We start from the raw sequence: 26,239 nt of genomic DNA on the forward strand, positions 1-26,239 counted from the left end.
ACCACAGTTTACTTAAAAAGCCTGTGTCATAGGTGACATTTTAATGCAGTACAGCTACTTTCCCTGTAAAAATGAAAAAAGTATATACAAAAAGCTTTTAAAGAAAATTCAAAATATGTCTATTGTTGGTTTTTTTAATCGTGTGTCATCAATGTCCTCTGAGAGACTTGAGCTATGCTTTTAACAAATGGTCCTCTCCACTCTGTGAGTCTATTGAACCCTGGAGCTGCACAGTGGGAGTCTTGACAGACTGGAAGTTGCATTAAACAGCTTTGGGTTTTTATTGAAAACATTGTCCTTTGTTCAAAGGAAAGGTAATTATTCTGCCCTGGAATGATAACAGCCCCTCCTTTATTGACAGCACACCATATGGTTGTGATAAATTACATGGCCCTGGCACAGCTGCAGCTTTTTGGTAGCAATGGGTGACATAAAAGCTTCATGTCCAGATTGGTAGAAAATAAGAAATAAAGATTGTTTATGGAAATTACATACTTCCCTGTGTTTGGTGTCATGGTTTTTTCCTCTAATATTGTCTATTAGTTGTACCTCTAAAGGAAAATTTCAGAAAGCAGGATAGTGCATGGGATTTTTCAGAAACTAGTTCTTTCTGCAAGTTCAGTTTCACTAATGTGTTGAGGGACTTGAAAAAGTGACGATAGACATCTTGAGTATTATGCAATTGGCACCGTTTGTTTTACCTTACCCCCCAAGGACTGTTAGTGTAGTTCTCACCTAGCAGTAAGAACTGTGCAGATTATTAAAGGGTTTTACGCAAAGATTGGTTGTACTTAAACTCATTTGTTGCTGTTGCTCCAGGGAGGTAGGTTCCTTTTCTGAAAGCTTGCCAAGTAGTCAGTTTACATCTATAAGCGAAAGTTCAGAGTGGTGTTAGGCAGTTTACTGGCTAATTTGTCCTCCTGGCAACTTCTTTTATTTGCTGTCCTAGCCGGAGTATCGTTTCTTCTTCTAACCTGTTTAATTATATGATACTATTTGATTATATGATACATTCGGGCTCAGTTCTTGTGCTCTGACAAAAATAAACATCTGAACTGGTGATGATTGTCAGACAGAAATGCCTGTAAGAGTCTTGGAGGTGAGAAACAGTTTTGGTTCTCTTAATATCTGAATTACAACTCTAAGAGAGGTTTAAATGCTTGCAAATAGAACATATTGTATGTGACTTTCTATAGTGTCTGATTTGTTGAGAATGTTGGCTGGTGTCTGTGTCCAGATTTTATTTCAGAACACAATTCTAAACCTTTTCAATTTGTTAATTTTACTTACTTTAAAAAAATCACGTCAACCCTATGATGAAGTTTATTCTTGCCAAGTTCTTTTAATAACTTTTGTGAGGCTCATTGCTGCATAGCAAAGTGTCATCAACTAGCTCTGCAAAGCATTTCAGTCTTTTTTTTTTATTTGGGCTGAGGTAGCAGTAATACCACTCATTACTAATTCTTACTTTCCTACCACTTCTGTTTTTAGACTTGGAGTCCATACAGTTATATTTGCACAATATAGCATGAATAACATTTATCTTAGATTTAGATGTAAAAAGAAAACACTTTGAACCTGGCATTGCTATGCTTGTTATTTCTGTGGCCAGGCAGTTTGGACATGCATGTGGAGATTGGCCACAGGTTAAAATAACTCCAAAGCCATGTTGAGTGGTTACTAAAATTCAGTCAAGAATTTTTATGTATAGTGAGCAAAGTGCCATGGCAAGTGTGACTCACTGCTTGGCTGCGGAGTACATGAGAAGGGGATGTGTATTATTCTGGTTTGGCAGCTTGGACCTTCACCTTTTGTGGGCAAAATACCTCAGCAATTCTAAGCCATTTAGGCAAGACACATCATATCTAATATGCGCAGTTTGTTGAGGAGCAAAAGTTACAAAGTGCTTATTATTATTAGTCTCTCAAACAGTAGGCTTGACATTTTATCCTCTCCTGTAGGAGGCAGCTAAAAGTACAAAGTAGAACTGAATATGTGTAATTTTAGTGTGTATTAATTAATGTGTGTAATGTTTTCTGCATCTATTAAGTTATAAGTTTTTGATGATTTTAGGGTTTACCTAAGAGGGAAGGAGTTTCTGAAAACTGAAACTGTGAGGGTGGTGAAGCATTGGAACATGCTGCTCCTGGAGGTTGTAGTGTTTCCATCTGTGGAGACAGTCAACACCCCAACTGGACACAGTTCTGGGCAACCTATTCTAGTTGATTCTGCTTGAGCAGGCAGATTGGACTGGCTGAGTTCAAGACACTCTTCCAACCTAAAGGATTTGTGAACAGTGAAAGTGGTACCTCCCACATCAGTAGCAGCTATTTTCAGCACATTCAGACATTTTATCTTTTGACACAAAGAATAATAAAACTGTAGAGAGCATCTTTTACGTGCCACAAATGCCTTTTTTCAGGGGTGTTGTATGATGGGGAAAGGTACAGTGCAGGTGCTTCAAGAGTCATTGTCTATGCAAGATGCATCCTAAAATGACCTCATTGTATTGACACTTCTTAATTATATCAATTCCTGATGCTTCATAGGTGATTTATGCCTGTTTGCTTGTGGGCATTTCCAGCCTGTGATCAGGGAAGCTGACTTGTTCTCTGATGAGATTCTTTCTGATGGTCTTGGGCAAGTCAATACAATGTGTCAATAGCCATCCTACTAGACCTGGGCTGGTGAGGGTGATTCCAGCATCTCATTTCTTGGACCGACCATAAATATATTAGGTACTCTCACATCTGATTGCACCAAATCAGGTCAGGAGATCATCAAAGCATTTGGAACCTCTGTTTGGAGTTTAGTGATGCTCATGGGTAGAACATTCTGTTACACTTATAAAGGATGTGTAATTGGTAAGGAGGCAAGATTCAAGGGTGCATTCTTACCTTGCCAAATGGGCTGTTTTGTCCCTTGTACAAGCTGTTACATGTCCTTTGCTCAGCAGTTCTGGAGTTGCTATTTGATTACTGTCTTTCAAATTTACCTTTTGGTTAGACGGGTTTCTTGCATCTGCCTTGGCTACTCACATCTTTGAGATGCTATTCCCTAATTCAATCACCCTATAGCCTTGAAGTACCAAAGCAGTCCAGCCAAGGTGTTTCATCTATTAAAAAAAGCTTCTTTTCTAAGGTATGTTCCAGTTTTCATTCCTACTATAGTTACATGCCTTATCAGGTCAGTTCCTCCTTCCTTCTCTGAGGATTACTTTTTTGGTGATCTTCCTGCAGAGGAATGACTGGCAGCTTTTAGTAGTAGTTTCTTTCTTCCTGGTAATGTTTGACTTTCATCCAAGTCAGGTTATTATCTTCTTGCATTTTAGGATTAAGCTTTGTACTTCAGTGCTGAAACTCTTCTTCCGATCATGGAGAGCAATGAGGTCTTGTCCAAGGTTTCAGTTTATCAGTGGCTGCAGTTGCTTGGTGAACTATTGAGATTGGTTACAGAAGTCTCCTCGAGTAGTGGAAACATACTCTGCTAATAGCAAATACTCTAACATAGCCCAAGATAACTTAAAAATGTCTTTCAGACCCCTGCAGGTCAATTGTCTTACATTTTAGTTTCAGCTTCATCAGAATCTCTGCCACCGATACAGTATATGGTAATGATGCTACATTTGGTAACATAGCCCTTTATTCACATCTGTTTTAAAGACTCGGGCCCTTTGTTGGCTAATTGTAATGACAGGCGGTACTTGGAGTCTTCCATCCTGTGGATTTTTAGATCTACCTTTCTTAATGAATGTAAATACTTGAGGTGTTACTTTCATTCTATTTTCCTCTGAGTCCTTAGCAGGTTACTGAATTCTGTAGTTGAGAATCTGTAAAGGATGTGTGTAGGGCTGAACATTAACTTAGTTTCAGTTGGATGGGGAAGATGCAGGTTGCTGTACAATTGTGCCAACTAAAAAGGCAAAAACTATAAAAGTTGATTACTAATGATGTATGTACACCCAGAAGATTAAACCTCCATGCACACAAAATAATTAAAGAATTGAGTTAATAAGAAATCATTTTCCTTCCACTTTAATGACTATGGACTAATAATTTCTGTTTTAGCAACTAGAAACGCCTCTAATGGAGTTTACTTATTTTATATATTTGCAACTATTACTACATGTTTGGTTTATGCTGCTTTTAGGAGCCAGCATTGGCCAGATTTGAGGCAGAATAGTCTGCTAACCAGTCTTTTTTTTTGTAACGTCAGTAACATTCTGCTGGTTTAATCTCTCTTTAAAGCTTGAGTTTTCAGGATCTTAAAAAAAGGATTTTTGCTGTAGAAAAGCTGACTCCTGTAGTTTGATAAACATTGGCTCAGTTTAAATCAGTTGAGTTCAATACTGCTTTTACTAACTCCTTAAAATGTTTATTCATGCTGATCTCCCTGGAATATGTATCTTATTTCAAAGTCTCTCTGTTCACATGATGAAGTCTGCTGTTTGAGGCAAAAGATGAGTAATCAAATAATTATAATACTGTCATGGCTGTGCACAGAGGAGCAGCCATTTTAGCTGATTTTATTGCTATGTCATTTTGTAATATGTTTGTGTCCCCATATTGCAGAAACTCTTTGGCATGAGCTAAGACTTACGCTCACTGCTGTGCAGACATTGCCACTGCTCTAGAGAAGTTTAAATGATACACAGACCAGGGCAGTATGAAGAAATCAGCCTTACCCTGTCAATACAAATACTGTTTTATTGGCTACAGCAAGGTTGGGCAACACTATTACTGTGATATTTGAAGTACATATGCAGCCTCATCAGTCAAGTTCTTTTGTGGCCACCAACATAGAGTTTCTATTAATAGAATAATAAACTGTGAAATGTATGCTATTTTGAACAATTAGTAAGATCTGGCAAAGTGCCTCCATAGTGGCTTTTCTGTATTTAGAGGGAGCTTATAAGAAAGATGAGGACAAACTTTTTGGTAGGACCTATTGTGATAGAACAAGGGGCCATGGTTTTAAACTAAAAGGTTACAACAAGGGTAGTGGAATACAGGCCCAGGCTGCCCAGGGAAGTGGTGGATGCCCCATCCCTGGAACTATTTAAGGCCTGGTTGAATGGGGCTCTGAGCAACCTGCTGTAGTGAAAGATGTTCCTGGTCATGGCAGGGGGAATGGAATTAGATGATCTTTAAGGTCCTTTCCAACCCAAATCATTTTATGATTCTAACAGATTGCATCTTTCCTGTTATATCAAGAGACATGATCTTGTCTTGGTGAGAGCTGCATATCTTTACGATGAAGTTCATGGGGAGAGCAGGCTGCCTTGGAGTTCTCTAAATGCAGCTGGTAGTTGCAAACAAAAGCAGAAAGTGCAAATATAAAAATATTCCTCTGGGCTCTGGAATATGCCAAAGGCTTCAATCTCACCAGTATACATAAACTCAGTGAGTACACAATACATGCACCCAGCTGCTTTTTGGCATGCCTTTAGGCTCCACTGGAAATGTTTAGTTTGATAGCAAATGCAATGACAGATACTTAATATTAGCATAAATTTTATTTCTCTGAGACCTTTCAATGCCAAGAATATCAGCCATAATTTTTCTTTACTCCATTTTCTGTTTATGATTCTCTTTTGTTTTACCATTGCCAATTTAAAAAATCAGATTTGACCATTTTCCTCTCTCCTTTATAGCACTGAGCATTTTTGCCATCACCTCTGCAGTGGCTCCATGCTGAGTGCCCGTGTAATCCAGGCAAATCCTCTGCGTACAGTATTGCTGAAAGCCACAGTCGCGGGGTTAACTCAGAATGGTCACAAGCCAAGCCCTTCACCGCTTCTCCTAAAATAAATCGTTGCTAATGCTGCTGCCATATGGCCATGAACATGAGCTCTCAGTGGTCTTTTGATTTCCTCATCCACACTTTCAAGTGCTGGCTCTTAAACTGTACTTCTCCTACCGTGTTATTTGTAATTTCTCCCCCAAGCAGTGAACTCGGGAAGCACACAAGTATGTCAGAAGAATAAATAACTTTACTCAACTGTCCCATTGGTGATTCGTTAGCATCTCCTGGGTGAATTAAACACAGATTTCCCATGATGCAGTGCAGGCCTTTTTCGGGGAGCACATGCTGTGAGCAGGTCTCAGACACCCTTGGGTACCGCACTTGTGGACTCCTGGTGTGCAGCACTGGCCACGAGTGGAAGGTGCCTCATCCTTCTGGTGACCCTGGGCTCAAGACATGCAGCCCAGACTCTTCCATTTCCAAGCTTGCTTTAAACCTGGATTCCCCATCAGCCCTGCAAAAAACCCAGTGAGTTGATTCTGTCTTCTGACTGGTTTGCTAAATACTAGAGTTTGAGCTATTAAACAGTACTATAATAGCGCTGAGTTAAGTTATTAATTATTTTCTCTAAATTTCTCATTGTTTTGGCAGGTTCTCTTGGCATTTGCCACTGTGAACTGGTGTTTTCTTCCTCATGAGAGGAAGAGGAGGGCCAGACACTGATGTCTTCTCTGAAGTGACCAGTGACAGAACCTAAGGGAATGGCCTGAAGTTGTGTCACAGGAGGTTTAGGTTGGATATTAGAAAAAAGTTCTTCACCCAGAGGGTGGTTGGGCACTGGAAGTCATCACAACACCAAGCAGGACGGAGTTCAAGGAGCATTTGAATGATACTCTCAGGCACATGGTGTGACTCTTGGGGATGGTCCTGTGCAGGGCCAGGAGTTGGACTCCATGATCCTTGTAGGTCCCTTCCAACTCAGCGTATTCTATGATTTCTAATGTAAAACTGGGGGAATATAGTATTGTGGCCCATACATTTTAATGTGTCTCTGTGCAATCTCAGGTTAGTTGTACATAGTTGTATAGTTGTATATAATACTTTTCTGAAGATTTATAATGAAAATCTGGAGACAGCCTCTGAAGGGAAGGATGTATAATTCTGACTGAAAACATTGGCAGCAATGCAGCGTTTACACAAGCAGTCTTGGAGAAAGCAGATTGAAACATGTGGAGCCACCTTGTCCCTGGAACTTAAACAATGAGATAGGAAAAGTATTCTGAAAGATAAGAAATCAGTATGTAATGTAAATATGTATAGAATTTTCTTTATTAGCTTGCATAGTGTGATCTCTTAAAAGAAACCACTGAAACTTTGCTTTATACCTCCATCTTGTTCATGAGCTGTTGTAAATCACTTTTTTTTTTGAGGCTGACAGAATAGGTTGCTGTAGGAGGTCACCTTTCCATTATTGAGTGGATGAGTGCTGCCTTTGGCAGGCTTGTACATGTGAATAGGTCTTGATCCCTCTTTCTGCCTTGGGGTGTGAGTTTATGTCAGGAGTCTTCTTTCTGACAGATGATGTTACAAGCATCTTAAAATCAGCACTGGATGAAATCAGCATATCCTAGTTCCTTAAACATCCATTACAGCATTTTTAACAGCATTGTGCTCTCCCCATCTCTCTTAGTGCAACTTTTCCTTAAAAGGTAAAAGTGTTGGCATTTAATCATCATTGGACTGGAATTTTGTTTAGTGTTCCAGTGTTTTTTAGTTTTAAATCTCACTCTACTTTCTCTGGTTTTAAGTTACTCACTGTAGTCCCTAACTGGTACTACCTTGTTTCTAATCTGACCCTTGTTTCCGGTCAGATATTCTTAAACTGTGCTTGTCCTTTCTGCTAGTTGATAAATATAAAAACATTTTGTTGGGGTTTTTTTCGGCATGCAAATGTTATTAGAAGCCATGCTTGACTTCTGCTTTTCAGCAGCAGCCTTCAAGAGGGGAGTTTTCGGTACCTTGTATGAAAAACATGTTCATGGCAGTAAAAGGGTAGAAGGGCTTTTATATCTTCTCAAAAAAAAGAAATTGGCTGTTGTGTTGGTTTTTTTAATTATGAAGTATTTACAAATTTAGTGTCCAGAAAACAACTTGACTTATTATGTTAACATTGCAAAAGATCTTCATAAGCCCTTGGGAGGCAACTTAGCTTCTGAAAGCTTAGTGGAGAATCTGTTAAATCAGCAGAAGAATATTGAATTCCTGGTCGAGATTTGAAAAATGCTTGTTTCCAAAACAGAATACACAGAATTATGTCTTCCACTTGAAACAGCCAACCAAAAGACAGAAATGCAGGAATAATAAACAGAATGAAAATATAAGCCTTTGCAAAAACAAGGGGGTTTAAATGTGGAAAAATTTACAAGCTCGATTATATTATAGCATCACTCTGACTTGAAAAAACAAACTTCTAGAGAATGGTATATGTAACCAGGTTTTCCTCACCAGTTTACTTTGATTTAAGCACTTCCCAATGTCTGAAAATACAGACTTTTTGAAGTAGAAATTCTCTTATTTTCTTCTGTTTGGCCTGTTGATAGCAAGGTGTATATGGAGGAAAAGCTCTATCCGTGCTAATGAAATAGTGTTGTTCACACTGGTGCTCGCAGAAAAGCAGTGACAAAATGTTGCAGCCTGGTCCATATCCTTTTGGTGTAGGGTGTATTTAGCCATATTCTGTTTGGGGAGCAGGACACAATGATGTCACTTTGTTCTCTGTGCCTTTGTCATGGATTATGATATCTTTTTATCTTTTTTTTCTTTCTTTTTTTTTTTTGGTGTGTGACTTTGGGGGTTTTGTTTGTTTTTGAAATTTGTTTTCAGTGAAGGTTGGCTTTTGATTACATACATGTCTGCTAAAAATGTTAGTAAGTTTGCGTAGTCAAATATTTCCACAAAATTGGTTTGTAGGTTGGTCGTATCATTTGGTAACAATGGTGTATGCAACAGAACTGACCCTTTCCAAAAGCTCTTTTTATTCCACGCAACAGTCAGTAAACATTAGTGCTCAGGTTATAAAATGCCTTTCAGCATTATTTCCTGAAAAAGTAGGTTGAGATCTGCTGCTTTGATGTCCTTTCACACCATGTGCATGTGGCTTTCCAGCAGGGCTGACCCGCTGGAAAACAAATCTGTGGAGAAGGACCTGGAGGTCCTGGTAGACAAAAAGCTGCCCATGAGCCAGCAGTGTGCCCTTGTGACCAAAAAGGCCAGTGGTATCCTGGGGTGCATTAGAAAGGGTATTGCCAGTAGGTAAAGGGAGGTGATCCTGCCCCTCCTACTCAGTCCTGGTGAGGCCCCCTGTGGAGTGCTGTGTCCAGGGCTGGGCTCCTCAGTACAAGAGAGACAGGGAGCTCCTGGTGCAATTCCAGTGAAGGGCCACAAAGATGATTAAGGGAGCATCTGTCTTACGAGGAAAGGCTGAAGGAGCTGGGCATATTCAGCCTCAAGAAGAGATGACTGAGAGGGGACCTCATCAATGTATGCAAGTATCTGAAGGGAGGATGTCAAGAGGGTGGAGCCAGACTCTGCTCCTTGGTGTCAAGCAATAGGACGAGAGGCATGGGGCAGAAACTGATGCACAGGAAATTTCACCTGAACTTGAAGAAGGTGTTTGGAACAGATTGCCCAGAGAGGTTGTGGAGTCTCCCTCCCTGGAGATACTCAAGATACTCTGGATGCAATCCTGTGAAATGTACTCTAGGATGACCCTGCCTGAGCAGGGAGGTTGGACCAAATGAACCACCACCTTACCCTGTCTGTGATTCTGCGTATAAATGCACACAGAGCCATAATCCCCATGAGCACTGTTGGCCAAGTATCTTCTTTTAGTTAGCTTGATTTTTACTTTTTTCATCTAAGAAAGGCCAAAAAACATAACTTGTTTAGTCCTGGGAAAGCATTTGTTACAAGGGAGGGAAAAGTTTTATTAGATGCCTTGGACTGTGGCTGTCAGGAGAGGAGAGGATAAGAAACCTGCCCAGATGAGCAGTCCTACAAAAGTGATAGCCCTCCAAGAAAAGTATATCTGCTGAGGTTATGCTAACATCAGTAAAGCTGTGGTATTTGTCAGGGTAAAGTTATTGCTGGATAAATCCCTTCCTTGACTGAAATAAGCTATGCTATACTATCAGAAATAATTCTGCCACAAATTAAGGATGGCACATCTAATGCTTCTCATGTCTAACACCTCTGTGCTGTCAGAAGTTTGTAAGATAGGACAAGCTTGAAAAACAATGTAAAGTGAACTACATTAGAGACTGATTTTCCATAAAGAATCAATAGAGTGTTTTCATCTCAAAGATGCCTTATGGATCTGATATTAAGATTAATTTGTCCTAATCTTCTTCTTGCAGTGATTTAAAAATGTGTCTTTAGTATGCCTCAATCAATCTTACTAACAAAACCTGCTTCTTGTTAGACACATATTGAGTCTTACCAGAGACAGTATGCTACTATCAGAGTACATCTTCACAAGTTCTCACCAAATTCTTTTAAATCTGTGCTAGTAAATGTTTTAATTTCCATGATCATGTAATGAAAACCGAAACTGAAAGTGTTCACTGTGTTACAGAATGAGCTGTTATTGAGGGACTGAGTAATTGAGGCAATGAATATGTATCACAAGCGGAATGTCTTGGTTTGAGATAAGCAACTGCCAATCCCCCCAAGCACAGAGAGAAAAACCTCCCTCCTAACACCAGGGAAAGGGAGGAAAAGAGAGGGGAAAGGAAAAAAAACACTTCAAACTACATTTATACTAAATCTACATATATTTTTCACAGAAAGAAAGAGACAATTAGAAGAGAGTACAAATATACACTCACACAAGTCTACAACAACAAGTTCCCCACCTCAACTTCTTAACAAACACACAAATTCTACTGTCCTAACTACACATTACTTAAGAAGAAGCTTATTACCCAGGGAGACAAACCCAAGCAGAAAGGAGAGACCCAGAACAACACATTTTACTTTCCTGAGGTACCCTGTGAGCCAGTGGTGGGCCTGGTCCTCTCCATCCCCCCTGGGACAGCATCGTGTGTCCTCCCAAGAGGAGGGCTGAGAAGCGACCCACTTAACCACTCCCACACTGGTTCCTACTTCCCTGGAGATGATGTCATAATGTGGTATGGAATACAAAATTACTGGCTAGAAGAGGTCAGCTGTTAGCTCAGCTCAGCTCAAGTCAGCTGACAGCTTCGGCCTAGTCCACACTTCAGAGCCCAAATCTAGGCCCACCTGGGTGAACCCATAACACGGAACAATTTTGCTCATACTGAATTGGAATCTATTCATATCAAGAGAGGGGTTTTATTCTACATTTTTCATTTAATCATTAAAAACATGTATGTTAGTCTTCAAACAGTATATAAGGTAAAGGCATGAAATTGCTTAGTTTAGCCTCTCTGTCCATGTTGACAATAAAATAAATAGATTAAGACTGCAATAATAAAACTCTAATGTGTTGAGCAGCTAAAAGATTGATTAATGAAAGAATATAGAGTAACTTCAGCATAGCTACCTAATATGAACTGGTATTTGTTGACCAGCAAGAGCTTGTGCTGCATATATTTTACAGTTTTACTGGTTAGGAACCATTTTTCAAGATATGGCCTACTATTTTTCCTTTAAGTCTTCATAAGAATTAATTACAAATGTAAACACACAGCTTCCTTTGTATTGCCCCAAGTATCTTTCTTTAGATCCAGGAAACAGTGATCCCTAGTATGACAAGCAGATAAAATCATGCTTGTGTGTGTTTGTGCCTATCTGAAGTTGGTTTGCCTCTCTAAGTTCAGTGTCAGCTGGTAGTCTGTCTGTGTACAATGCAACTTGCCTTTTACTTCTCAAGAAGCTGAGCTGATGAAGTGTTGCATTGTTTAGAACAGATTTGTGATTGCTCTCCAATTATTGCTGAGAGATCACAAGAGTGGGGGAAAAACAAATGCATCCTGCTTGCACTGAATTTTCCCTTGTGACCAATACTGTCTATGATAGTTTATTCATCAGTCTTAATAGATGACAGAAACATTACAAATATTAGGTCTTTGTGACAGAGTAACTTCCACAAATTCTGGGGCTTCTTTGTTCTTTATCGAGATGATTTTTGTGAACATGGAAAAGAGAAGTTACACAGACATCAGCTCTAACAAGAGTCTTTTTTTAATTATTTTTTTCCAAAGGCTAAGTACATCCTGGTTTCGCAAAAAGTTTTAACTGCTGAACAATTATTGTTTATTTATTAAAATGCCTTTTGCAAATAAGGGTTGTCTGAGAATCCTTGAGGTATTTCAACTGTTAGTTTAGGCATGAACTTCTATGATGGGCAGCTTGTTGTCCACCAGGACCCCCAGGTCCTTCTCCGCAGAGTTGCTTTCCAGCAGGTCAGCCCCCAGCCTGTATTGGTGCCTGGGGTTATTCTTCCCCAGGTGCAGGACCCTGCCTTTTCCTTTATTGAATTTCAGGCGGTTCTTCTCTGCCGAGCTCTTCAACCTGTCAAAGTGTTTCTGGAGTGTTGGCCACTCCTCCCAGCTTGGTGCTGTCTGCAAACTGCTGGGGAGGTGTCTGTCCCTCCATTCAAGTCAGTGAATAGGTTAAACAATACTGGGACCAGTACTAAACCCTGGGGGACACCACTAGTGACAGGCCACCAGCTGGAGACCCTGTGCCACTGATTACGACTCTCTGGGTTCTGCTGTTCAGCCAGATCTCAATCCACCTCACTGTCCACTCATTCAGTCCGCACTTCCTGAGTGCCAGAAGCCTTGCTAAAGTTGAGGTAGACAATATTCACTCTTCTCCCCACATCTATCCAGGCTGGTCAAGCATGATTTATCTTTAGTGAATTCATGCTGACTACTCCTGATCACCTTCTTGTCTTCCATGTGGATAGAGAGGTTCTCCAGAATAAAGCACCCCATCACCTTTCCAGGGATTGAGGTCAGGCTAAATGGCTAGTAGTTTCCTGGGTCCTGCTTCTTGCCCTTATGCAAGATCAGGGTGATATTTGCTTTCTTTCAGTCCTCAGGCACTTCTCCTGCTCTCCATGACCTTTCAAAGATAATCATGAGCTGCCTTGCTATGGTGTTCTCCATCTCTCTCAGTACTTGTGGCTGCATCCCATCAGGGCCCATGGATGTGTGGATGTCAAGTCTTCCTAGGTGTTCTCTTACCCAGTCCTTCCTGACCAAGGGAAATCTTCCTTACAGTATTCCTTTACCTTGCTTGATCTTCTCGGTCTGTTGTAGTTTTAGTTAAATGGGAAGGTTTTCAGTGATGAATATTCATACCCACTGCATAATTTCAGAGTGCATGCACTGCCCCCGTCCAAGCTGAATCGAGGGAAGACTGTCCTTGGGGGTCTCAAGAAAAATGGAATGGAGCATCCTGGGAACTTAACAGACAGGAGATAAAAGGTGGGCACAGGCCAGGACTGCTTTCTCTGTACCTTGGTTTTGCCTGTACCTTGGTTTTGCCTGCCGGAGGATCGTGGACTCTCAGAGTCTTTCCTGGAGCGCTCAGGAATTCCTCCGCTGTCCGACCGAGCTCGCACTCAGGGGAACCACCCCAGTGCTGTTTTCAGATCACTTGTGGAGCTATTTTGGAAATATGCCGGGAGCTGGCACTGCCTCAGCCGCAGCCCTTTTGGTTGCTCACCCGCACAAAGGGCCACGGCCCGACCCACCCGGCACCGGCACCGCCCGCACACACTCACATACGTGGCTGCTGCCCCGGGGCAGAGCACACACGCATGTGGGTTCTGTGTCAGAACAGAACACACACACATGGGTGCTGTGCCAGAACAGAACAGACACACATGTGGGTGCTGTGCCAGAACAGAACAGACACACATGTGGGTGCTGTGCCAGAACAGAACAGACACACATGTGGGTGCTGTGCCAGAACAGAACAGACACACGTGGGTGCTGTGCCCTGAGCAGAACACACACACACACGTGGCTGCTGTGCCAGAGCAGAACACACACCAGCACCGAAGCAGTGTAAGGTTCTTTGGGGCGAAACATCCTTACAGGTTTTGTTTTAACTAGGGGGCAGCGGAGTAGTATTTTTAGCTTTTTCTCTTCTTTACCTTTTTAGCGAAATTGTTGGTTTTCCTTCTTCATTCAGATTCCTCATAATTGTTTACCTTCTCTTTGTTGGGGGGAGGAAAATAATAAAAAAGGCGGGTTCATCTCATTAGACATCTCATCTCCCAAATATATGGTCTCTAAACCAAGACAAAGTCAGAGGTTCCTGAGGGCTGGTGTTGTCAATGAAGACCAATGCAAAGAAGGCATTTGCTGTAACTGCTGTCTTTGTGAGCAATATGACCTCTAAGGCAGAGACCTTCAATAGTGGAGTATTACTCTTTCAGCCTGTGGGAACCTGTCCTGAAAGAAACCCTAATTTACTTCCAGGAGTTGCAGGGAATGTGCATCTCATGCTTTTTGTTCATAATGGAGTGCTTTCTCTAGAGTATTGGAATTTGTTTTCCAGGGAGATGCTATCTGTGTTTTTTAAAGACTATTGCTTGCCTTGTATATTTGTGACAGGAGAGTGTTTCTATCCTGTAGATGACACGTGATCTTTACTTCTGATACAATAGCACCGTGTTCTCTGGCGGACAGATGTGCACTTTAGGCTAAATGGTGCCTAGGCTGCTACAAGCAAGAAAGCGTTTTACTGAATTGCAAGAGCAATCTTGATAGGACTGCAATAAACTTGCAAAAGGGTATAGCAGTAATGGAGAAGTTATTAGTTAATCCTGTAATTCCAGTGTTGGTCTGTCAGTAGCTAGTTTAAGCCATTTAAAGGACCCATGAGGGACTTCAGATCAGTTGATCTGATAAGCAGTTCTCTAGTTTTTTTAGCCTTTTGAAGAACTCAGTTCCAGTAATCATCCCTTTCTTCCCCATTTCCTTCCCTCCCTGAAGGTCATCGCATTCCAGTTTCTTAGATGAAAGGATGTTACCAGAATCATTGCACAACTCCTATGCAAGAACAATTGGCAGGGTGGTGTCTGATCAGGCCTTTTTCTCTGGTTTTAAAACTGAAGCTGCATACTGCCAAAAAAGCTGGCTTCTGGAGAATTGCTGCAGTCCTGGAAATTTTTCTAAGCCTACAGTTGAGCAGATGTGGACAGAGCTCTGAGCTTCTGAGAGTGCTTGGGCTGAGAAGGGATTTTGAGATCGTCTTGAATGGTCAAGCACTATTTGTGTACAAGTGGGGTTAGCAGTGGTACTTACTGCTGTCTCCAGGCACCGCTTGTTTTGTCTTTGTGGTCCCAGAAAACATGGTAGAACTGTAGTAGCAATTACAGCCTGCTACTCTAGTATGTACCAGTGGGGCTGGACCAGCCAATGTTAGCAGAGCTGAACGCTGGGTATATGCTTGTTGCATAATAATGCAAACCTTACTCAATTAGCATGTGGCATCACTCTTCAGGCGCAGGATTTTATAGTGGAATAGGAGACTAAACACACTGAAGTGCAGAGAAGAGTAGTTGTGTGGGATGCAGGGAAAAAGGTGAACAGAGGACAAGGAACCTGTGATTCCTGGTGCTTTGCTTCACCATGGCTACAATTCTCTTCAGTTGGTAATGACACGTGGTAGGTAGTAAGAAGATGCCACTGAATATGTTTTCAAGTTCTTGGTAATATTATTGTAGCCACAGTGACAAGTTTTTAGAGGTAATAATTTCATTAAATTGCCTGATGATTCTAAAGTGAAGTAAAAGCTGACATGCTTTTGAGACCCACAAGCCTGGAGAAGGCAAGCATCTTCCAAATCTCAGTTGCTGTAATAGGTGTTTACATCTTTGTAGAGAACTGAAAGACTTGTGCATGAAGCTTGTTTACATCGCAAAGGACTCTTCAATCTATAAGGACAAATCTAGAATCATAACCTCTTTATTGGAAGGAGTTCAGGGAAGACTGTGAAGCAGTTGCCAACTACAAATTAAGATTACTCTTTAATCTTTAGTCTGGAAGGCTCCTAACAACATGGAAAAGGGTGTGAATGTGAGAGGGGAAAACCATAAAGGTGATGAAGTTCCTCCTGCTTAAAGCACTGTAAACTATGCTTTATGGGAACATGGACAAAATACATAGCAAAAAGTGAATTACTTGACATGGGAGAGGGGCTGACCACAGCAGCTGCATTCATTACCTTACTACTCTGTAATGGTGAAATCTGATTTGCATTTTGATGCAATTTTACATCACTGACCTGAAATGTCAGAAATTGATGCATTTCTGTGTAGGAGATATGCAAATACAGCTTTCTTGAGACCTACCAAAGTAGTTTCTCTCTCCATGTAGTTTGCTGTGGACACTCGTGTATTTATTGATTACCTTAATGTTAGAAATGCAACTAGTGGCTTTTTGGACCACTGTTTTAGTATCCTGCAGTAGGCCTGTTTCTTCTAATTTTGTTGGGTTTATTTCTTTTTTCAACTTGATTTTGCAGTCTGAGGTATTTAAAATAACCAAACAATTGGTTTGAAAACATAAGAGAAAGCTGAGTCTCCAGTAGAGGATCTGCTCTGATGTGAACCAATTAAAAATTTCGTTTCATAAGCTCTGGATACTTTTGTGTTTTACTGAAATCTTACTGCTTTTTGGGGAAGAGGAATTAAGCTTTTGCAGAAACTCTGGGGGTGACAAGATTAAGAAATAATGCTCTTAATAGAGAAGAAGAGATGTCTTCAATGGCAGTCAGTGCTGTTAAAAATACCAGCTCCTACCCACTAATGATAGGCCAGGTTGTGCAACCTTAACAGGTTTTATCCTTTTTCTTATGCGATGCCTTTGATGGGATTTTCCCTTTGATTGCCTGGTTGTGGGTGGAATGTCTGATACTCTTGGCAACAAATACTGTATAAGTTCTTAAAATTACATTTGTTCTGGCCTGGAGCAGAGTCGTGTGGGTGTCGGAAGTTTCTTTGAGACCTGACATTCCTTTTAGTTAATCACCTTATGTTATCTACAACTCTAAAGGAAGATGATTAATATCTAGCTGCTGACTTCACTGTGGCATAAATCCACATTGCTGTACATTTAATGGTTTGGTATATGAATCACCCATCTGAACAAGGCACTATTTGGATAATCAGTTATCCAGAAATATACTCTGAGGACCAGAATAAAGTAATAAAAAGTGTTGCTTGTTATGGTCTCTTCAGTGGCAAAGTGCTTAATCGCTTAAGCACATTAGAGTATTAATTGATCAGAAATGCATTATGAACTGCTTAGGTGAGATGATGTGAACCTTTTTCTGGGCAATACAGGAACGTAGTGCACTGTGCTACGCTAGAATTTAATTAACTGATAAATACATTGTTCTATGCATATCTGAACAGCTGGAATATTTAAATTAAACTGTCTGTCTAATGTTTTGTGTGCTGATTTTGACAAATATGAAAAAAAAGTCCATACAGATTTGGCCGAATACATGATAAATTGGCTGCTGCCAGTTATGTGAAATGAGCTGGATTATCAGAAGTAATTGGTTTAATTTAAACCCAGCTCATTTTAAGTGAAAAAGGTTAGGGAGCAGCCACGTGATCAGTTCAGCAAGGAGATCTGAAGAGGAAAGTAGTAATTTCTATTAATACAGACAAGAAGGACAAAATGTGGTGAACAGCCTCAGCTGACTCAATAGGGTTCCATTAATTATTCAAAGTGTAAGCAAACTCTTCTTCAAGATGCAGTTACTAGTGAATTTTGAGCAAATTTTGAATCTTGTTTAAAAGCAGGTAACAACTTTGTTTTGCCAGGTACCTCTTGATTGAAAACCTAATATGGAAAACCAGGGGATGCTTGGACTTAATGGTTATCCCTGTCCTAGTCCATTCAGCTACAGACTTGTCAGAAAATGCATCATCAATCTTGATTACATGAGGAAGAAGAAACTGCAGATTCCACTTTGCATTTATATTTAATGCTTCCATAAACACAGGCGGCACATTCATATTTTGTACTTTAGCAGGAGATCTTGTGTTGCAGTTAACGTGTGTGACTAATGACAATTGAGTTCACGGCCTTACCTAAATTTCTTTTCTAGGAAGAGCACGTGTGCAGCAGCTAGCAGAGAACACGAGATACTTCAGGAGACGACTGAAAGAGATGGGTTTCATTATCTATGGAAATGAAGATTCCCCTGTTGTGCCTCTAATGCTGTACATGCCAGCAAAAATTGGGTAGGTTTGACAGCATAACTGCTCATCTGTCTTTTTTAAAGCTAGGATGGTACAAGGATATTAAGAATTTTCTAAATATAAGAAAATACTTGATTTTTGCTTTTGTGATCATTACTGAGTCTTATAAAACATGGAAACTTCATATAAAAGTGATCTTGAGAACATTGAGGTTTGTGGCCTGGACCAGCAAGGAAGCACTTTGGGGAAGCAATTCTGCTGCTACAAGTCATGTTCTAAAGGTTGGGAGTGTGTTGGGGGCTGTTTGTGTGTTTCCATTCTGTTTATATGTAAAGTGTATAAATGTGATAAAGAGGTGCAGAAATTGAACGAAAATTAAGATTAAAAGTTACTGGAGGAAGTCTTTGAACCAGCTCCTGGATCAGAAACAGCCAACATTGCCATAGGTGAGCTTTGAAAATTAAAAAAATGAAAAGCGGGGGCAGGCAAGGCATGATGGGACATAGGTATTTAATGAATCCCAAGTTTTTAAGAGGTCTGGTTTTAATCACTCAGGTGTTGGTATTGTAAATACTCGTACAACTGTAGCACATAGCTTTAGAAATGCTTATGCACTTCCGGGGTGCTATGTGGATAATTAAGGCTAGAACTCTTCAAGGAAGCTGTAACGTGTATATTAAACATTTTTGCAGCATAAACAAGAACCTGATTTCAAGGAGAGCTTGGCTTTGACCACTGCTTTTCAGTGTCTGTATAATGCAGTGCTCAATCAACACTTTCAAATGTGGAAAGCATAGTTTCATTTTAAGCCATATCAAACATCTCTAGTGCTTTACTAGCTGAGTTAGGCTTTAGTCTGGCAAAGCGCTGTGACTGACACAACAAAAACATCACCTAGCACTCTGCATGAAGTCTCTCCCCACACTTCTCAGTGTAACAAAGTTTAAAAGGACTCTTACCTTTATGGGTGTTGCAGGATCTGCAGGGTACACTATCCAGCACCCAGAGGCACTGTTTGCACTGCCCAGCTGGTCTGCCGGTCACTACAGTCTTTTCCTTGGAAATGTTTATTAGCTAAGCAGTTGGGCCAGTAACTTACTAATTTAAAAACTCAGTAAAAGAATGTTATTTTTGTACATCCTTATAAGCCTCTTAAGTTCATTGCTTCTTCTCACAACAAGGTCAGTTCCAAGCGGATTAACCATTTCTTGTGGCGTGTAGAAACATCCTCAATTGCACTGCCATTACAGAAGAGATCAAGATCTTTGTGCCTCTCATAGCATACTCACAGCCACTAATTTCTTTAATCCCTTTAAGAGTTTGTTTTGTGTAAGAAATGTGTGACAGTTGTATGAGATTTTTGCACCTTCCTTAAAAATATTTGGTATCATACTAGATTATCTCAGTTTACTGTGGCGATTCAATGGTTCTCATTATAGGCTCTTAAAAAGGGTATATTCTGTGACACAATAATGCCCTTTAATCAAGTTAAACTGGTGACAAAAAAACATCTTGAAACTGCAGAAACATCCACTTTGGGGTATTGCAGCATGAGGGATTCCTGATATGGTCAGACTTTGGAGCCAAAATCCCTGTTTCCTATCGGAAAGATTTCCAAGCTCAAATTACAAATCCATTTAGAAACAGCCTGCTGAAAGACCAGTCCCTGCCATATATATTCTTTTAGCTTTGTTAGAACTTAATACAATGAAATCTTTCGAGAAGGGCCACTTTGGGATTGAATTAAAAAAAGACTACTGTGAGCAGGCATTCTGCCACTAAAAGAAAGCACCAGAAGGTCCAAATCGTGGTGTTACAGGTTTGCTTCAGGAAGGACCTGCATGCATTAACACACTGAGACCTTCATGCTCTGGCTTTGCTGCCACTGGAATAATTGTGATGCTCTTGTTCTCTCTGGCAGTGCGTTTGGGCGTGAGATGCTGAAGCGGAACATCGGTGTTGTGGTTGTGGGCTTCCCAGCCACCCCCATCATCGAGTCCAGAGCCAGATTCTGTTTGTCTGCAGCTCATACCAAAGAGATGCTTGATACAGTAAGTGTCTCATCTTGTCTTCCTTTTGCTCATGCCTGCTATAAACAGATACAACAATCGTCTCTTTTTTTGTACACTGGTTCAATGTTTGGTACACAAACCAGTTGAACCTATCTTCAAAGTCTTCTGTAGTACAACTGGCAATGACTTCATCTCTTTTCTTGTTTCAACAGTGCTTTTTCCCCTCTTAAGAGGCTCTTTCTTGCACTGAATCTTTTAGAAGGAAAAAATTGTGCTTCTTCTGACCCTAGATTTTTATTCCAAAGATTAGTATTCCAGTTCTTCTTTACAGCTTCAGATCATTTTATCTTAAATGATCCTGTTCTAATGAGTCTGTGCGACATGCAGTGCCTTACTGACTCCTGCCTGCACTAAGCATATTCCGGAGGGAATGGAGGCCCTCTCTAAGAAGGCCTGCATCACAGTTAGGAGATGCTACCTTAAAAAGTAAGGTATGCTCTCTGACCTATAGAGTTGAAAGAGGATTATATTAATAAACCTTACTATTCTTTGTACGTTTTGGAGTGATAGCTACATTCAGATTTGAGTCTTCTGAATAATCTTCTTTGATGGACATGGCATGTCTTAGGCACCATCAAAGCTCTGCATTGTATTTTTTTCTTCACTTTGAGAGGCTGTGACTCAGAAGCTAAACTATGTTGAGTCATGAACTTGGACTCCATGTGAGTAGACTCCCTCATGTTCAGAGACCTGCTTGAAAGAATCCCATAGGATACAGCCTCAAAGACCGGAGGTGTCCAGGACAGCTAGTTGATTTTTCCTCCTCCCCTGAAGAAAGATCCACCCTGGCTTACAGGAGAGTAAATGTGGCAGGAAACCTTCATGGATGAACAAACCAACAAAAACATCTAATGAAAGCATGTAAGAAAGAGGTGCAAGCAGGGACAGATGACAAGGAAGAATAGAGATACAGTTCTGAGCATGCAGGGATTGGGGTCAGGAAGCAAAAGCCCACCTGGAACTCAGGACATGAAAGGCAGCAGGCAGGGCTTTTATGGGGATATTTGTAGCAAAAGAAAGAGTAGAGAAAATGTGGGGGGCTGCTGCTAAATAGCACAGGAATTCAGGTGACAAATGACATGCAAGAGGCAAGGGGTACTCAGTACCTTTGTTGTCACAGTCTACTGTTGAGGCTTGACTTCAAAAATCCTGGGACCATGCGATTAGTGGAAAAGTATGGAGCAGTGAAGAAGGCTCCAATAAGGGATCATTTAAACAAACTGAACATGCGCAACTCTGTGGACTTGATGGGGTGCACCCACAGGTGTTGAGAGAGCTGGCTGTTACTGCAAGGCCACTCTTGATTATCATCTTTAGAGGGAGGTCATGGTGACTGGGGGAGGTTCCTGAGGATTGGAAGACAGCAAATGTCACCACTGTCTTCAAGAAAGGCAAAAAATGTGATCTGAGAAACTGCAGATTGAGAAGCCTCACTTTGATCTCAAGCAGATTGTGGAGAAAAAAAATCCTTGAAACTATTTTTTGATATTTTGTGGACAGGAAGGTGATTGGGAGTAGTCAGCATAGAATTAGAGAGGGGAAATCGTGCTGTGTCCAAATATGATCAGATCATAACATTTCAATATGTGAACAGTAAATGGGGCATATAAACAGATACTTACTAAAATCTTATAAAAATAAAAAATAGATTCAATCTTTTCACACTTCACTGCTGCAGAACTCCCAAAACAGCAGCTTAAAATGGAATGCTTTTTGTATTTAATTTTTGTTATGAAAATCAGTAAGGCAGTGAGTGGTGTGTGCAGTTTGGTAATATATGTTTAGTGTCGTTGAGTAGTGTTAAACAACCTGTCATGTATGTCTGGTGCAGTACTTGCTGTTTCTAAGTTCCTTCTGCCTTGTAAGACCTGAGAGATTCTCTAACATGACACTCCATCAACAGATTGCTGAAGGAGTTCTTTCCCACCTACTTGTCCTGCTACACTTCCCTTAATTATCCAAATTCAGTTGTTTCTGTTCCAAGTTAAAATTTTGAACCAGTATGTTTAGAGAAGGCACTCCCTTTCACCTTGCATAAAATGAATAGTATCAAAGATTCGGCTTAGGGCATGGTAATAGAACTGAGTGCGTTGACACAAATGAGGGAACAGGAACTTCTGGACAAGTGGACATGGAGTGGGGATGAATGGGTAAGATACAGGATGAAGGATAATAAAGAAAACTGAAGACTCTGAAATCATATTGTTGCAAATGGAGCTAAAACTGAAACTGTACAAACTTGATATGCTGGCACTACCTGAGCAATTGTGCAGTCTGCTATTGGTTGGGTTCTTGGTCTTCTCTGTTAGTGACTAGCTGGAGCCTTTACCATAACAAGCTGCTTTTGCAGAATCTTCTTGTTGTCTTCCAAAACCTATCTGTAACTTTTATTCCTCTACTTAAAAAAATCTTTTTTCCTGTCAATTCTCTTACAAGTCTTTCTGCATTGTCCAGAAAATGCTTCAAGTTTTGTGTATTTAACATAAGACTCATTGCTAGAGTACCCCTGTAAGCACTAAATGCTCTAAATTGAGGAAATGCTTGTTCAATATATTAGGGCTTGTCTACCTACGAAAATTAATCCGGAGCAAAATGAGGTTTGAATTTTGCAGTGAATGAAGAAATCCTGATTTAGCTCAGTATGTGCAGGCCTTGTTCCAAGTTAGTGTAACCCACTTTAAGGTTCAAAATAGCTGCATGCTCTGAACCCAGAACATTGGCAAGGATATAATAAGGGACAGGTCTTTGTGTCAGTGAATTTGTGTTTTTTTTTCTTGTGATGCAGTGATAAGGGATTGATTCCAGACAGCTAATCATTAAGGCATCCCTCAGACCTAATCCCTCTGCTGAACTGTGGCAATAATATCCAGTAAGAGGAAGAACTAAAGTGAATGGACTTGGGTATAGCTGACAGACAGCTTCTTCAAGTCAGTGACAGAGAGGACAGCGTGGTAGCCCATCTGTGTATGCCTGGGTGCTAACTAGGGCTCTTATGGTACTTTTTCTAAACAAAATTTACCCGTGTTTAAAGCACAGGGAAGAGAAGCTTGTCTTGCAAATGCTGGTATTTGTAATGCTTCTTTCTTCTTATTAAATAAACCCACATGATGGGGAATAGTTCTCAGTTTCAATTTTTACTGTTTTATGTAAATAAAACTTCCTTGCCTGAAAATATTTGGCTTAGGATCAGAGTGAAGTCCCTCATAACCTGCATCCCAGTGGGCTGGTGCTTTCTTTTCAGTGATGAAAAATATATTACACTCTCCTAAAGCCAGAGTACACCAATGCCATTTCCTTTGTAGTCTTTGCTGGTCATATGGCCCTTTTTGTTTTAAATTAATAAAATCCTAAATCTACATTCAAGAATAACAGTTAACATAGTCTTTCAGCAGAAATTCAGCTTTAAATTGCTTCCATATGGGATCGTTACTTAAAACTCTGGCAGACTCTGCCCACACTTTGGTGGGTTTTTTTACCAAGATTCAACTTCTGGGTTTGTCGTTCCCCCAGATTTCAGAGTGGAGAGGTTATTGCTGCCAGATATAACAAGCATGAAGAGCCATTGTTTAAAGAAACAAAAACTTGAACTATCCATCCAGGAAGGAAAACCATGTAGAGACATTAACCCCTGTCTTCCAACTGTCCTCAAGAGCCAAGCATTTGACCCAGAACACGCTAAAATTGAAGCATTAATATTGAAGTAGTGACATTCTGAAGGAATGCTGGATGTACCTCTCTTAGTAAATTTACAATTCAAGAGGGTGAAGGATGCCAGCCTTTCAATTCAAAAATCACATTGGGCTTGAAAGTAATCTTCTGAACTCATTTCTTTGTCCGTTGCCTATATAAAATAATTAGCATGACATACTATTGCAGATTTGTCTGCAGCAACTCATTTATTTTGTACCTTGCTCCAGGAGTGTTCTGTAGAGAAATGAAGTTTAGGGTTTGGCTTTTTACAGGACCCTATTGTGAACCAGTGTCTTATCAGAGAGATTGCAACATAATAGAAGTATGATTAGCTGAGCTGGGACTTTCCTCCTTTCTGATGCTGGCAAATGTTTGATCTTTGGTACACTTCATAACATTTTAATTCAGGTCAAAATGGTGAAAGGTTGTGCTAATTCACTGACAGTGTTCTGAGCCATCAGTTGCCTGAGCGTGGCCTTTGTGGCAACCTCTGTCAGTAGGACTTGCTTTCTAGGGAGAAATTTCTTGGGGATCCTACCCAGAATAACTTTTTTTCATTTCTTGAATTGTCTGGCCAAATCTCCCATGCCATGTTGTTTATGATGCTGACCTTGCATCTGCTTGTATATGGACAATGCAAATTAACCACATGTAGATATAACAGATGTGTCTATAGAACTTGTTAGCTTGCTATAGCAGTTTGTCTTTTGCTGTCTTGCACTTTAAAAAATACAGTAGATCAGACGGGGTATGCTAACACAGATGTTGTTTTCATACTGAATGATACATAAAGAGGTGTCAAAAGTCTGTGTACATTTTTTTCCTGCTTTAGCTTCATTACCTCTAGGAAGAGAGGAATATTATTCTCATTTTTTCTGTCTGTGAATAATCATAGGGTTTGCTGCACATTATGATCCTTCTTTGGAAGGGGAGGAGTCAGGTGAATGAATAGGCACTCTCAGTCCAGTGATCAGTGCTGCTGAGTTCCTCTCGAAACTTCTGAATGCTAAAATCAAGAAGAAATCCTGTGCACTTCTGAGTGTACTGTGTTCTAGCACAGTAAAATCTCAAGTAAAATGGCTGTCAGAGTAGTCTGCAGGCAGGCAAAAAGGCAGATGTGCTGATAACTTGCTTGTGTCTGTCTCCTCTGCTGATCTCCTGTGGTCTCTTTGTCAGGCTTTAAAAGAAATCAATGAAGTTGGGGACCTTTTGCAACTGAAATATTCCCGTCGCCGTTTGGTACCTCTCTTGGACCGGCCGTTTGACGAGACAACGTATGAGGAGACAGAAGACTGAACTCCCTCCATGTGCCTCGGTGGGAGGGACACACCCCATGGGACACTCCGTGGCATACAGGGCACAGCATCCGTGAACTACACACGTAGGACTGCTTAGCATAAAAGACATTTCTTCACAATACTGAAGTGGCCACCTCAGCTCTAAATGGCATTTTGTAAATAGGGAGAGGAGAAGAAAAACCCCTTTGATTCCTGTGTCTTCAGGATCTGGCCCTAGAGGTGCTTGGCTTTATTTTTTCTTGTTGCTTTTTTTTTTATTTATTTGTCTCAATTAGTTCACAGCAACCCAAGTTGGCTGTGGCTGATCAATTCAGAATTTGTTTGCACCATTAGCTCCCCAAATGCTGGCTGAGATGTTGTACGCATGTGTGATGCTGGCATGGCAGCATTCCCAGTGTCACTGCGAGGTGTCTGATCTTCCCAGTAAGGAATGAGCTGACCTGTCTGTTCTTAGGGACTTCCTAGGGAAACTGTTGATTGCTAACTTTGACATATTTAACAAAATGGATAATCAACCAAAGTTGTTTTTTTCATTTGCAGTTACTTCTGTTTAAAACTTGAATTCAGCCTTTTTAAAATAAATGTGTTGTTGACGTGTCACTGACAGGACCATTGTTCCCAAACATTATTTAGTTTTGTAAGCCACAGGCAGAAGGACTTCTGGAACTCTAGCTTCTTTTCCTTCCCAGTTTGGATACCAGATTGTCTCCTGGTTTTGACACTAATTGTCCCCTTGATATAGGGTAAGTGATGGAGAAGGGTTTTGTTTGGGTTGTTTTGAGTCCTTTTAATGGGTTCTGTTTTGTCTTCTGACATACTTCTGTTTGAAAAAAGGAAAAACATGGGTTGTGTGTGTGTTGCTTTCTCATTTTCAGGTTAATTTCTCTTGCTTTAGAATTTTCATAAAATCGTGAACAAGCCACTGCTAAGTTCTAGAAAGTAAACCAGAACAAGCCTTGTGCTTCTTCTTAAGACTAAAACCCCTGAACAAGCAGGCCTATACAATAGGTGACTATTAGGAGAAGCAATTATTTCGTGCAGATCTGTGAAAGACTGATTGCTGCCCTTTGCCATGCTAATTCACTGGGTTTTGTCATATACAAGGTGTTCTTGACTGACCTTGTTGCACATTTGGAAATTACATTTCAGCTAGACAGCAAAGTCTCTGTTGGCAGCTGCATGTCTGTGTAGGCCTTCCCTGAAAACAGCATGTC

The 26,239-nt window shown here is 40.5% G+C and overlaps 1 protein-coding gene across 2 annotated transcripts in view; it reads left to right on the forward strand.

The window, feature by feature from the left end:
* The window catches only part of SPTLC2 (serine palmitoyltransferase long chain base subunit 2), a 72,517-nt gene extending 46,888 nt beyond the window's left edge, over positions 1-25,629 (forward strand). For both annotated transcript variants that reach the window (XM_071557756.1, XM_071557757.1), the window contains exons 10-12: positions 17,872-18,007; positions 19,887-20,016; positions 24,904-25,629. In XM_071557756.1, the coding sequence (XP_071413857.1) occupies positions 17,872-18,007; positions 19,887-20,016; positions 24,904-25,023 (386 nt within the window). In that variant the 3' untranslated portion in view covers positions 25,024-25,629. The remainder of the gene's footprint in view (positions 1-17,871; positions 18,008-19,886; positions 20,017-24,903) is intronic.
* The last annotated feature ends 610 nt before the right edge of the window (positions 25,630-26,239 follow it).

This window comes from Pithys albifrons, chromosome 6, assembly GCF_047495875.1.
Source record: "Pithys albifrons albifrons isolate INPA30051 chromosome 6, PitAlb_v1, whole genome shotgun sequence".
Taxonomy (NCBI): Eukaryota; Metazoa; Chordata; class Aves; order Passeriformes; family Thamnophilidae; genus Pithys; species Pithys albifrons.